The sequence below is a fragment of the Schistocerca cancellata genome, chromosome 1, assembly GCF_023864275.1.
Source record: "Schistocerca cancellata isolate TAMUIC-IGC-003103 chromosome 1, iqSchCanc2.1, whole genome shotgun sequence".
Lineage (NCBI taxonomy): Eukaryota > Metazoa > Arthropoda > Insecta > Orthoptera > Acrididae > Schistocerca > Schistocerca cancellata.
Genome location: NC_064626.1, coordinates 489,697,443 through 489,712,792, shown reverse-complemented (window position 1 = coordinate 489,712,792; position 15,350 = coordinate 489,697,443). Strand labels below are relative to the sequence as shown.

Sequence of the window (15,350 nt, the reverse complement as noted above, 5' to 3'; positions counted from 1 at the left end):
CGTAGCCATGAAGATAAATGTATAGGCACTTTTGTCAAGTATCAGAGATATATGTGAGAGTAAGATTAACGTACCAATACCAAAGGAACTTCAGATTGTCAATTGTAAATAGCATCCAGAACCAAGTTAAGTAATTTTTATGCTTGTTATTGTTTTTAATAAATGTGTGTGAAAATTAATCAAGTTCTGTTTAAAGTTGGTTACCATCAATCTGCTACTCTAAGCGTGCAAGTGGCCTTTCTATCGTCTGACCTAACGGCAGAAGATAAACACGCCACGATAAGACCATGAGACATATTGCTGACACTCGCCTACTTCGTTAGAGCGACAAGTCAAATAATCTGATGGTGTGTGTACTGAAGGTCTTACAGTACGCACACCACAAAAGGACAGCTGGGAATGTATGGGTATGAGCGACATAAGCGATGGGCTAGGTGAAGATGTGGCTTTCAGTGCCACGAAACCGGTTGTGATCCAATAATAAAGGACTAAATGCAGATGAAGCTATTTATTAACCCCCAAGTTGACTACTCATGGCTGTGGTTGCCATTCCTTCAAGGTTTTCTGCACTTTCCAGTCAGTCTTTAAAATAAACAGGAACACATTCGGATTTTTTGTACCCCTATAGGTGTATTTTTTCCGCTGACATTCACAACACTTTGAGAACAGACCCAAGCTATAATTAAATTACAGGGCTAGCCTCATTCTATTCCGATCACCCGATGGCAATCTGCATGAGACGGTGTCTGAGCAACTACTCCTGTTCGGCTCCAAAACCAGTACAAACGTAGCGACTTCAGATCGATATTTGTACTACCTGATAAACGTGTATGAGTGGTCGGCTGACAGTGCTACCCCCACTTTCTCACTGACCTGTATATTTTGATCTCTAAACCGTAGCAAACAGCACCTTTTATTGGTAAAGCGTCCCCGTAGGACGAGAGAGGGAGCGCGGCAACGAGTTTACCAGAGGCCTTGTCACGCGTGATTTGCCTGCCGGTTGACACACGCTGGGTAGCATAAAGAGAGACACCATATACGTGATCGACACGGCGCGTCGCTGATTAAATTCACAGCGAACGTGACGCGGCCGTGTTTTTTCGGCCCAAGCCGCGCGGCGCCCTTTGGCGTGCCCGTGCAACATGAGCCGCGGTTGTGTCGCTCACAATGGGCCCCTTTTCCACCAGGGCGAAACCCACCGCCAGCAATCGTTCTGCAGGCTCCGCTTTGTGGCTGCTTGTCATTAGCTCTCGCGGTGTTCCAGGCGGCACGGCGACACCACCTGTCTCCTCTTTCGATTTTCTGTGTCGCGGCACGCATCTTTCTCTCTTTGCCGCGCCATGCGCATAGCCATTGGGCTTGTGGCAGTACCACGAGGCTGCCTGACACTTGCTTGAGCTCGCAGATGCTCGTCTCTCTTGGTGGAAGATCCGGGATTACTTATCACGATCCAAAATTTAGTTTTATGATTTAAAATACACCAGCGCAAGTGGAAAGTGTTACATCATGAAACTGCTGTCCGATATTTGTCAGACTTTGTGAAGATGTGCATCACATAGCTGCTCTTAAATTATTAATCTCCCATTCCTTTCAGATGTGATATTCGCACTTTTTTTAGCTATTTTCTTTTAGTCTGTTGTCTATATAAAAGACCAAACCGAATGTTGCGCATGAGCCGGCCGGTGTGGCCGAGCGGTTCTAGGCGCTTCAGTCCGGAACCGTGCGATCGCTACGGTCTCAGGTTCCAATCCTCGGGCATGGATGTGTGTGATATCCTTAGGTTTAAGTAGTTCTAAGTTCTAGGGGACTAATGACCTCAGATGTTTAGTCCTATAGTGCTCAGAGCCATTTGTTGCACATGAATTGGTATCAGTGCAGGACCTACATTTTAACATAATTTCAAGCATTGTGATGCTTAAGGGGAAAAATCTATATAGAATATCTATATCAAAAGAAAAATAGTAATAGGTCCAATCACTAGAAATAACTTGGATGTTCGGGAATCCAGCCGGATATTCGCGTCGTTGTCGCACAGCGACAGCGTCCCTCGCTGTCTTCTTCAGGTGCTACCTGAGACTGGTCCTTGGGTCGATCGAGTCCAGTATTTATGCCTGCAAGGAGCTGGGCGTCCACAACCGTTGGGGACGGCCAAAACGGGCGCGGACGGCAGTCGGAACATCCGCGACTGGAGGGGTCCATTGAAGCAGAGTCTGGCGGGCGTAGACCACAGAGGGAACACTCGACTCGGCGCGGACCGAAGACGGAACGCCCGGCTCCTTCCAGGCATCAGTACTGGACTCGATCGAGCCAAGGACTCAGGTAGCATCTGAAGAACGCAGCGAGACACGCTGTTGAAATATCGTGCAAGAACGACGCGAATATCCGGCTGGATTCCCGAATATCCAAGATGTCAACAGGTCGCCGGGAAAGCATGAAGAATTACACTAGAAACAAACCTACATACTATCATTCTGCCACCTGGCACACACATATCTGTTTATCCGGAATCCAGAATGCACCGCTGCTGTACTTGGCCTCAGAACCAAACTGGATTTCTCTTTTTTTCTGGATGGTTAGCCCCCTGCGTGCTGAGGTGGAACTAAGGATTCACAGGGTCTGTGCTGCCGTTACCGCCCAAGGTGTAGAGATTGGGAGATGGCTGTCCGGGTCTCAGAAACTCCTTTCTGGTTCTCCCCTAGGGTTATGTCCTCACTGCTTCCAGAAAGTTGTTTTAGGTGGGTGTTCTGCCATGACTCGTCTCGTTATCATGATGTAAGGCTTCTTGGGTGTCTCTCAGCCATGTAGACTTGCAGTTCGTAAGATGATATCTTAGCTGTGAGCGAGTTCAGCTTATGCCACAGTTCCTCCCTCACTATTACATTACAGACCTATGCATTTACAGATGCGTTACCGTCCTGGTCTGTTAGATCTTATCTAACGGAACATTCCTAGACGATGTGTTCCGGGGTGCCGATTGCTCCGCATTAGCAAGTGTCTGTGGTGGGATGTCGTATTTTTAGTAACTAACTGGGACATGGACCATGTCCCAACAAGTAGTGTTGGTTGTAAAGAATTACTCACACGTCACTTTGCATGTTTCTTTTATTTTACGAAGAAACGGAAAGGTCTTCCTCTTTGTTTCTGTCCTATCCCAGATTTCTTGCCATTGCCTTTCAATTTGCATACCTTTATTTCCTTATTCAATAGGGCTCTTGTGTCCACTACCTCCTTTACGTCTTCATTATGGTAGGCGCTAACCGCCATCCAGCCGTAGCTCCTTCTCGGACGCTGATGCTTTCAGCCTATTTGCTCGCTGCGCTGCCTGCTTTGAAAGTACGTGCTGAGTCTTGTAAAGCGTGGCTCGCTGCACGCTGACAACACTGCCCAACTCCACTGCAATCTGTCAACCACACAGTAATTTTAATTGTATTCGCCCTGGCGTGAAACCAAACATCCCAATCTCATCTTGTGGAATTCCTAACAATGCCTCCATCATACATTTTTTGTAAAATGTGGTAGAGCGGGTCGGCCGTTGTGGCCGAGCGGTTCTAGGTGCTTCAGTCTGGAATCGCGCGACCGCTACGGTCGCAGGCTCGAATCCTGCCTCGGGCATGAATGTGTGTGATGTCCATAGGTTAGTTAGGTTTAAGTAGTTCTAAGTTCTAGGTGACTGATGACCTCAGATAAGTCCCATAGTGCTCTGAGCCATTTGCAGAATTTTTTTTGGTAGAGCACTTCAGAGAGATTTCGCAGAATATTTTTAGTAATTTACGTGATCAGGTCGTTGTAATAAGGAGTGAATTCAACTTGTCAGTTATAAATTAGAAGAGGCAGGCTATCAAAACTGCGTCTCACCCACCCAGTCTCTTCGACGTTTTATTCTTGCCCAAGTTACCTCTTTGCTTTCACTCTATTTGTTCGGCATGTCTCTCCGCTATTGAACGAGCCCGTTGAAAGCAAGGTTTCCGTGGTGTATTGTGAGTGAAGCAGTGCAAGGGAACCGAGCGAGGTGGCGCAGTGGTTAGACACTGGACTCGCATTCGGGAGGACGACGGTTCAATCCCGCGTCCGGCCATCCTGATTTAGGTTTTCCGTGATTTCCCTAAATCGCGCCAGGCAAATGCCGGGATGGTTCCTTTCAAAAGGGCACGGCCGACTTCCTTCCCCGTCCTTCCCTCATCCGATGAGACCGATGACCTCGCTGTCTAGTCTCCTTCCCCAAACCAACCAACCAACCAAGTGCAAGGGACTGAGCGTCTATCAGAGAGAAGCATAGTTTAACGGTGTTTTCTACACCCGCTGGCTAGAATGCGACATATCCACGCTAATGAACAACATGCAGATATTTTGACTGCTTCTGCGGTGGTAGTGCTCCTGCAGCTGTCGAAGAATACCGTCACTGCTTTCCGACTCGTCGATTTCCTGATTAGAGTGTTTACCAGTACTTTCAGCATATTACGTGAAAGAGGTATTATTCGAAGTTCCCATTTTTTTGTGAACGCGTAGTTCAACAACTTGTGCAGGAAGAACAACTGCAACATGTTGTTGAGACTACACCACAGTCCTGCTGCCAGTACACAGCCACTTTCTGCACGTATCAGTGTCCCCCGAACACCTGTATGGCGAACATTAGATGCGGAAAATTTGTACCGATTTCAGATGCAGCATGTCCACATCCTTCACATTGGCGACAGTGCCACACGTCATGAATTTTGTCACTGACTACACGACTTTCGAATTTTGCTTCCATTAATACTATTCGCTGATGAAGCCATGTTTAGGCGGAATGGAATGAGCAACAAACGTAATAATTTCCAAGTTCGTTTTCCGACCAACGTTTGGTGTGGAATGCTGGGTAACACGGTGATAGGTCCAGCCATTTTAGAAGAACGAATGACGGGATAGAATTAATTGCATTTTTTGGAAAATGCAGAAAAGCGCTTCAGAGAGAAGTTTCACGATATTGTTAACATATTTTCTGCTTATGTCGTTGTAATAGGGAGTGAATTCGACTTGATAGGTACAGATTAGAATAGTCGTTCTGTCAAAACTGGTGCGAGAGATAAGGATTGGCGTAACATTATTCTGAACGTCTTGCCCGAAAATTACGTTCAGTAGATAATTGGAGAACTAGCTCGAGAAGGAAACGTCTTAGACCTCCTAGCTGCAAACATACCTGAACGTATCGAATAAGTTAACATAGAGGAAGGTGTCAGTGTTCACAAGTAGCAACTGTGCCTACAGCTACTGCAAGGAATACTAATAAAGGTAATAAAATATTTATGTTTTGTAAGAGAGACAGGAAAAAATTCAGAATATTTGAATAGTCAACGACAAATGTTCATTGCTGAGATCGAAGATGTGGAGCACAAATCGAAAAATAATTCAAAAGCATTGTTCAATATGCCTTAGACGATTAAGTTCTGAGCAAGGTCTTAGCGGACGGAAAAGACCCTCCGCGGTTTAATGGTCGTGTTAAAATACTGCTACGTAAACAAAGAGAGTTTCATCATAGATTCAGGAGAAGTCAAAACCTAGCTGAAAAACAAAGTCTGAATGAAGTGAAAATGATCGTAAGGAGAGCAATGCGGCGATCGTTCAGTGACTTTGAAGGTAAAATTTTGTCAACAGATTTGATTTAAAACCTTGACGTTTTAGGCTTACGAAAACAAGTAAGCGGTTCCAAAGCATCTTTTCCGTCAGCCAGTCAGTGACTATAATGGCTCAGGGAAATACAGAATTCAGTCTTCCGAAATTTTATCACCACGGAAAATCGGAGTAGCATCCCATCTTTCAGACATCGTACGAAAGTCGAAATGTCAGATACTGAGGTAACCGATCGCGGAATAATAATAATAATAAAAAAACATCTACAGTCGGTTAATAACTGAAAGGCATCAGGACCGGATGAGACCCGTAAGATCCTACAAAGATTGTGCGAAAGAGCTTGCGCAACTTCTAGCAGCTGTTTATCGTATTTAAAAAATCGTTCAAATGGCTCTGAGCACTATGGGACTTAACTTCTGAGGTCATTAGTCCCCTAGAACTTAGAACTACTTAAACCTAAATAACTTAAGGACATCATACACATCCATGCCCGAGGCAGGATTCGAACCTGCGACCGTAGCGGTCGCGCGGTTCCAGACTGTAGCCCCGAGAACCGCTAGGCCTATCGTATTTCGCTGGATCAACGAAGGGTATCTATCGACTGGTGAAAAGCGCAGATCATTCACGTTTTCAAGAAGGGTCGTAGAACAGATGCACATAATTACAGGCCTACATCGCTGACGTTAGTCTGCTGTAGAACAACGCAACACGTTCTGCGAAACTAAGCTCGCCTTATCCTTCCATTAGATCCATAGCGCTGTAAACAACGTCGCTCAAGTTGAAGATGCCGATTTCCTTGGCTTAAGGAAGGTATTTGACGCTGAACTCCACTGCCGTGTCGTAAAATAGCTCTTAACGGAACAAAATCTACGGATGCAAAGGATTTTTTTTTTATCAATGGTTTAGTAGAAATGGTCGGAAGCTCATTAAGATCATGCGGATGCCTATGTCAGAAAACAGTAGCGAATTGCAGAAGGATATATAGAGGATTGATACATGGTGCAGGCTCTGGCAATTGACGCTGGACGTAAATAAATGTAACATATTGCGCAAACATAGGAAAAGAAGTCCATGACCAGTTACTGGAAACAGTACAACGTAAAATATCAAGGAGTAAGTGGAATTACCACTTGAAACAAACATTAGGAAAATCAAACGCCAGGCAGCGATTCATAGAAGGAACCTTAACGAAATGTAACGCATTCACTAAAGAAGTGGCTTGCTTGTTCGACCAAATCTTGAGTATCAATCATCAGTCTGGGAACCTTACCGTGTAGTAGCGATAGGAGAGAGTGACAGAGAGAGAGAAAGAGAGAGAGAGAGAGAAGAAGATCCAATGAAGCGCGGCGCGTTTCGTCACAAAATCGTTTAGTCAGCATGAGATCGTTACAGAGATGATCAACAAACTTCAGAGCCCGACACTGCAAGACAGGCGTTGTGCACCAGAGAGAGGTTTACTATTGAGATTTCGAAAGAGTAATTTCCGGTAAGAGTCGGACAACATATAACTTTCTCCCACATACATCTCGCGAAAAGACCACGATGAAAAAATTCGAGAAACTAGAGCTAATAAAGAGCCTTACTGACAATCATTCTCCCCACGTGCCAATTTCGAGTGGAACAGGGTTCAAATGGTTCAAATGGCTCTGATTACTGTGGGACCTAACATCTGAGGTCATCAGTTTCCTAGAACTTAGAACTATTTAAACCTAACCAACCTAAGGACATCATACACATCCATGCCCGAGGCAGGATTCGAACCTGCGACCATAGCGGTCGCGCGGTTCCAGACTGAAACGCCTAGAATCGCTCGGCCACACGGGCCGGCAAGGCTTTCGTGACCATCGTTCGTAGTTGGAGGGCTATGTTATATCGGACGCTCAAACCTAATGTCCAGCTCCCCAGTCAACATTTCGGCCACAGATTCGTCTCTCAAGACGATAATACGTGAACACACCGGGCCCATCTCCACAATAAGTTCCACCATGCGGGAGAAATCAACTGAATGCAATGGTCTCCGGTGTGCGCTGACATTAACACGACTGAAACTGTAAGACCCCTCTCGTAAGACCCCTCCTCAGACAGTGGTCTATCCCAAGAGGGCCGCCGTTGGAGACTTGGATAGACTTAAACAGAAATTTTTCGGGCAACATGTGGACAGCGTGCCGAGGAGTTAGGGATAGCAGTCGCCGAAACGACCGGTTTTCGGCAACATCCTTTTTTTTCATTTCCAGTTTTGCCTGAGTGCTAAAACAGCTCAAAATAACAGGTTCCTGAAACAGCCGTGTTTCGGTTTTTATTGCTGTTATTTCCAGGAACAAACATACACATCGTACAAATATTTAAAACTTCTGTGACCCCCCCCCCCCCCCGTCTTTTGCACTATACTTTTCAAGATATGTAGCATTAAAATATCAAATAAAACAGGTAACTAACAGAAAAACTTACTCCACCCATCGTTCGCTTATTTTCTCGAAGCCTGATGAGGAGGTGAATACTACAGTGTTGTAGCATTGATACTTTTTTTTTAAACTTCCCAGAAGTCATATTGTAATCCAGGATCATACCACTATTTGGGCGCTACGAATAGTTAGTGCTAAAGGACTGGAGAACTGTATTTATTGCGTTAACTTGTCCATTTTCAAGGGCTACAAGCAGGTAAATGAGCATTATTTAGACGCAGGCAGCAGGTCAGGTACTTTTTAATGTTTTTGTTTCTCTTTTATTTTACGTTTGTTGTAATGACTGAGTTAATTAATTTAAATCGGTCTCGGTGTCCGCAGCAAAGATGACAAAGGTGAAGAAGTGGGGTGCGGTGAGAGCGAGAGTGGAAGGTCACAAGTTGGTGACGTACCTCCATCGTCACTTTCGAATGATATCAGTTCCTTAACCTCTAGAATCCAAATTTTTAGGGTTCAGTTATTATTCCAAGTTTGTAGGTATATCAACCAAAATTGCCTCCACTTCAAAGAAACACTACGGATGTTGTCTCATTATATGTCACAAGTTTGTTGAGCGGCCTCCAGCTTTTAATCATTTAAAGCTAATGGAGCACTGTACATCATTGGTACCGCACTTCGTAAAATGCGTTGAGACAAGGGTTTGTGCCATTCTACAGTACAATCCATGTCCGTCGACGACAGCGAGAAGTTACCGTATTGATCTCTTTTCCCATTTTCTGTAGTAACCCAGTATTTCAAGATAATGGAAATTTTACACATAAACATTACTCGTTTATTAAACAAATTTTTATTTAAAAACCAAAATTTTAGCGTTGCTCGTATGACAAATCTGTTTGCAGCTTAGTAAAAACTTACAATCGAGACCAAAGAAATGTCTAATAGTACCGGTTATTAGGAACTAAGAAACCTGTATCGGTTTTAACAGGTCGGTTTCTCCCATCCCTGCTGGGAGTATCCAAGCACGTTAACAATGCACATGTTGAGGCATTGAATGTTACGCAACAGAAGACTTCGCAGGCCGGGGTGGCCGAACGGTTCTAGGCGCTACAGTCTGGAACCGCGTGACCGCTACGGTCGCACGTTCGAATCCTGCCTCGGGCATGGATGCGTGTGATGTTCTTAGCTTAGAATGGTTTAAGTAGTTCTAAGAAATGGCTCTGAGCACTATGGAACTCAACATCTATGGTCACCAGTCCCCTAGAACTTAGAACTACTTAAACCTAACTAACCTAAGGACATCACACAACACCCAGTCATCACGAGGCAGAGAAAATCCCTGACCCCGCCGGGAATCGAACCCGGGAACGCAGGCGCGGGAAGCGAGAACGCTACCGCACGACCACGAGCTGCGGACAAGTAGTTCTAAGATCCACGCTCAATGATATAACGATTTTCATCACTACCTGTTGGCATATCGATAAGTATGTTGTTACCCTTGTGACGCGGACATAAAAGAGCAGTATGTGACTTCCCTGTTCGAAAGTGCACGTCAGGGAAATCAAAAGTTCAAATGGTTCAAATGGCTCTGAGCACTATGGGAATTAACTTCTGATGTCATCAGTCCCCTAGAACTTAGAACTACTTAAACCTAACTAATCTAAGGAGATCACATACATACATGCCCGAGGCAGGATTCGAACCTGCGACCGTAACGGTCACGTGGTTCCAGACTGCGGCGCCTAGAACCGCACGGCCACTCCGGCCGGCAGCTAAGCGGTGAATGAGGGGTTAGCGGACCAGTTTGTCTGTCTGTAGAAAGATTGGGTAGTGTTCATAAATCAGTTGATAACCTCCAATTCTCAGGCTATATCGTAGAGATAGAACGTTGGAGATTTGAAAGACAAATGAAGAATCTTCCGTAGTACCCTAATCGGCAGGGTTTGCCGCCGGTGAAGGACTGTACAGTCTCGGGCGGCTGGTTATAAGCATGTCCGGCGGAAGAGTACACGATCGGTTTTCAGGCCTCACGTACCAGGTGTAAGAAAATAGTTCCCTGATTGTAGCGCCGCCTGTAATGATGCTGGCGCCACTACATTGTGCGGAGCTTTTCGTAGGTCTGCCACTAAATATGTGTTGTTTACCAACAGTGGATATGCAGTCTCTAATGCCAATTACAGTCTCGGGCAATCTGAATGTGTTGCGGTACAGCCGAATGTCCAAGGGATACAGCACCGAGGTCTCACTGTTTCATTCCCTGCTCCCCTTAAATACAGGAACGGAAGTGCTGCAAAAGTATTTGATTGGTTCACATTGTCACATTTTGTCAATACATATTCGGTGATGTGGGATTATTGCTTCACTGGTTTTCATCTTGGGTTTTTCACTGGTGTACTACAGCAGCTGAAGTAATGCAAACTTCTGTTTTCAGGAACACCATTCTGGTGCCTGCTGGACATTGTGCCCATCAAGAACGAGAAGAGGGAGGTGGTGCTCTTCCTCGCGTCGCACAAGGACATCACGCACACCAAGATGGCCGAGTTGCAGATATGTGAGTTATACGACAGCGGTGAGTCGCATCCACCTCAGTGGCGTTTGTCGGTGTGCCTGCCTGGGCATGTGACCACCCCAGAACAGACCCCGCATGTTGCCTGACGCCTCTGCTCGGCTGTCCCTGCCTGGAGTCGAAGCCCTACCTCGCGCCTGTCTGCCTGCCTGAAGATCACCATTTGTTCTGTTCTTTCTTACTTCTGAAAGTAAAATTGGTTTTAATTTTCTTCTATAGTTACATTTAATTCATATTTATTTCGTTGGTAACCCCATGAAGCATCGAAAAAGAAATATTTCGTCACAAGAAATTGCTTTACAACATAGGGAATTCGTTATGACTTAAGGTTGAGTCTTTAACATTACACTGGATGTATCGTAAGTAGTGGTAAATATTTAGGAATCGAATTCCTCACGTAAAATCAAGAAGAAAACGATATATCAATGTGTGGCCTCAAACATTTTTCGAGCTATGAGATTGTCATATCAACCGAAAGAAGTATTCCATATCTTACTGTTTTTCTGAAAGTTATGAATGAGTTTCTAGATTTCAAGCAATTGTATCGAAAGTATCTACTTTTCCATATTTTAACTCTCTTATTTGCTTTATTTTTTTACGATCATACGTCCATCTACAGTGTACGAAAAATATTGTTGTCTACTCTCACAATCACAGTGTCATATATTCAAGTCACACTCGTCATTTCGTCCACAGATTCGCATCGCGAATTTGCCATGACATACCTGAACAACACTGGCTAGGTTCATGACGTCTTACACAACGGTGATAAAACATACATATTATTATAAAAACACGTCGACTTAATGAAGTCAAATTCCTTTAGGGTATCGCCTTTCACTTGCTGCTCAAGTGCGGGCTGCACTTCGCCACTGCAGTGGGTACCGAACACTGTCGAATACGCCTGGCATAATGCGTAGTCTTTCACATATTCTTCCGCGACTCATACAAGAGAAGGGGCTTCTTCAAAGAAGGATAAAGCTAATCCACTCAACTGGCGTAATCGCACAGGAGGAAGCCCACTGGTTTCAAATAGGTCTGCGTGTAAGTCAAAGAACTGATTCAGGCTTTCATATGTACCCACATATCTGGCTGGCGTGAAGTGGAGTGCTTTCTGTCACACACATTGAACTGTGCAGGAGTGCCGACATGCATGAAACACTTGCTTTGACGTAGTAGTGGCATATCAAGCAAGTACTGAAACAATCATATGTACCCACATATCAGGTTGGCGTGAAGTGTAGTGCTTTCTGCCACACACATTGAACTGTACGGGAGTGCCGACATGCGTGAAACACTTGCTTTGACGTGCTAGTGGCATATCAAGCAAGTACTGAGACAATGTGTTTCGCAAGAAATGCTAGTACGCCGGCTCAATGAACATATTCTGGAAACTGCCAGGAGCCAAAATTTGCAATTTCATACATCATAAATGAATAGCTCCCATTCGGGCTTAAACTGATATGTTCCATCTCTAATTTTTTACTGTGGAACCTGCTTCTCAAACAGTGTCTACTGTTACTGGTAGTTGTATTTACTGAGAAAGGATGTTATCAAGCTCGAGCGGTTAAAACCGAACAAAAATTATTTTTAAAATGTTAAACTCCGTGCATCAAGGATTTTCAAATTTAAAAATCCACATTTGAGTAATACGTAGATTAGAAGGTTAGCGAATGAAAATACTTCGAAAACCATGTAACAAAAAATGGTTCAAATGGCTCTGAGCACTATGGGACTCAACTGCTGTGGTCATCAGTCCCCTAGAACTTAGAACTACTTAAACCTAACCAACCTAAGGACATCACTCACATCCATGCCCGAGGCAGGATTCGAACCTGCGACCGTAGCGGTCACGCGGTTCCAGACTGTAGCGCCTAGAACCGCACGGCCACTCCGGCCGGCTAAACCATGTAACAGAGCTATGACCAACAGATTCATGAGTGTGTTTGAGGTTTATTTGGTAAAAGGCTAAACATTTATTTGAAATAATATATGTTAGTTCACACATGCAGAACTTAAAGAATTGTGTTTCCTTAAATAGAAGTTCTTTGCAGTCGTACGTTCTTCCCATATTCGCCTACACAGTGCAAATGCGGAGTTTCAGTGAGATAATTAAAACATAGTGGAGTGAAATAATCGACAGGTCCGGGTTGCTCCAAAGAGGAACGGCTATTATGAGGGATAGTGGAAAGTTTACTTTGTGTAGTTTCGGTTTACGGGTAATCCAACACAAAAATCATCGAAAGAATGATAATGTCAACGTTCTAAAAAGTAAATGTGAAAAAGATACTAAGAACTGAAACAAGTCTTACCTAGCAAGAAATACAGCCGATAGACTTGAAATACAGCCCAAACTAAACAATTGCCTTTTATTTACGAAATAATTTGCTCAACCTCCTCTGACCATTTCACTGCATGAAACTGAACAAGCCATAACACGGCAATAAAAAATTACTACAAGAGTTAGGAAGTGATGTTATAAAACGGTATTAACAATAAAAAATGATATGAAGTACGGAAGTGAAGTTAGAAGAGCCACAAAGAAAACCGCCTGGAAATTTTTGCTTACAGCAGCGACAGCCTGATCGAGAATGTACCTGCATACTTGTTAGTGGCCATTTTTAATTTTGAAGCAGCATAGAGTAGAAAGAGAATAATGTCGTTGATGGATTACTAAGAACAGTGCAGAGATTATTCACAGGAATAGAGATAAAGAAAAATATAACGAAATGTAACACTAATCAGAAGAGATTGTGGATAAATAGCGGACATTCATAAATAAATTAAATAAAAAATGGCAGGCGCACATTTCAGTCATTCTCCATTCTCTTTTTGCTTTAACCGTCAAGGCAATCTATTTTCTTAACTATTGACCTCCAACCCAGAACAGTTGTCAGATACTGTTTTTCAGGCCAAATTTGAAAGATACAGCGTTTTACTGTATGGAATCAATGAGTTTGGAAGACAACAGCATAACGTACGGAGTGAACGATCCAAATTTATAAATTTATTCATGAAACTCCTGGAGAAGAGAGACAATACTACACAGGTGGAGAGGGCGAAGTAGTTACAGTGAAGACACATGTGGGAGGAGAGAATGCCAAGTCACCACACGACCATAGCCATGGGGTCAACGGTGATCAGCGCTAAGAAAGCAAGTTGTGTAATGAGCTCGTGCTCCATCTCCAACACTCTCGGTGTCGGTGAGTGTGTAGAATCCAAGCTTCCTTCATCATAATTTCCTGCAAGTCGTAAACAAACATCCTTTTATTTTATTAAATGTGTTTCCATGAAAGTATATAATATAACAATAAGAAGCGAACAAATAGTAATGGCTGCACTACATAACTATGGAGAATATAAGTAAATCTGGTATTATCGAACTATTATACGTAACTTTCTCTGCAAAACTGTAACTAAAAGAAGTATGCAATAACATTCAGATCACTCATGACGAGCTCCAAACAATATCGATTTCCAGTTTGTATAGATTAACGTCTCTGGGAATGGAACTGCTCTCCACATTCAGAGGACAACGGTTTGTTGCAGATACACATTCCTCCCAACATTTAAACGAGCTATGGAAGGTTCTGTGTTTGCAGATAACACAACATCTCACTAAATGCATATGTGGTATTTAAAAAGCCACATTTCTAACACAGTTGCTTGATATGTAACTCATTTTTGTTATAATTGGTTTTCAATATACTAGGTTAAGATCCAGGGGGACGATAGCTGTAAATAAAAATCGATAAATGTTTCTTCACATAAAAACGCATGATTGTTTTGCTTGTGATTCTTGTTGTTTCTAAACTGGAAACTATTGTGTTTACGAGTGTTTCATGTTTACTGTTAACATTGATGTGCATGAGTATCTGTGTTTGTCACCTCTCGCCCCTTCCGCCATTGTTCTGCATGATGTCACCCCCGGCGCTACGGCTGTGCGGGCTACCTGTTGGTGGGCGCAGAGCGTCAAACCACCTGTGGAGCCGTTACGGTGTGGTGCGCTGCACCGTAGAGCTGAAATGGCCTTGTTTACTTTGCGGAAGCAGAAACGTATAGCGTTTATCCAGTGGTGGCGCCAAATGCTCACGAGCAGGATACGGGAACATCTTCTCGAAAGTAAATAGATGGAGCCGCTACGGAATACCGAGTTTAATAAACTAATTGACCTTGCTGATCACTCACATCGCAGATGTGCTTAGCAAAATTAGGTAGCTACACTGATAAAGTTACGAATTTCTTATTACAAAAAAGGCATACGTCTGCCTTGTCAGTATTGTTCATCATTGTGTGATTCATCACGTACGTCCACTAGCAGTCCGTCAGGATCATTACCGAGCGAAGGTGTACAGTGATTACGGTGTACTGAGGAGTGGGTCCGGATATTCGGGGCCCAAATATAAGGCTAGCCATTCTGATTTATATATTCCGTAACTTAATCTCCATCCACAGGCCATGGCGGACCCATCGGTATCGACCGACAGCCGTGTCATCTTCCGCCCGTGGTGTCAGTCGAAGCGGTATGAAGAGATGTGGAGTCAGCACAACGCTCTCCAGGCCGTTGTCAGATTTCGTGACCTGGAGCCGCAACTGCTCGCTCAAGTACCTGCTCAGCATGAGTGCTGAGTCCTCCCGCCAAGGAAAATCTCTCGAAGAATGGGACACAGCCAATTAACTTCCTCATATTTTTCATATCTGAGCTAATCCTCGTGTGCTGGAGATAAAATTCTGATCAACCTCCATGTTTCGAGATTCTTTTTCAATCTCTCAAATTC

At 43.9% G+C, this 15,350-nt stretch overlaps 1 protein-coding gene across 1 annotated transcript in view; it reads left to right on the top strand.

Moving 5' to 3' along the window:
• Positions 1–15,350, top strand: part of LOC126177811 (potassium voltage-gated channel subfamily H member 8) — a 475,984-nt gene that overhangs the window by 92,525 nt on the left and 368,109 nt on the right. Inside the window, exon 2 of the mRNA XM_049924483.1 lies at positions 10,438–10,579. Within this exon, the coding sequence (XP_049780440.1) occupies positions 10,438–10,579 (142 nt within the window). The remainder of the gene's footprint in view (positions 1–10,437; positions 10,580–15,350) is intronic.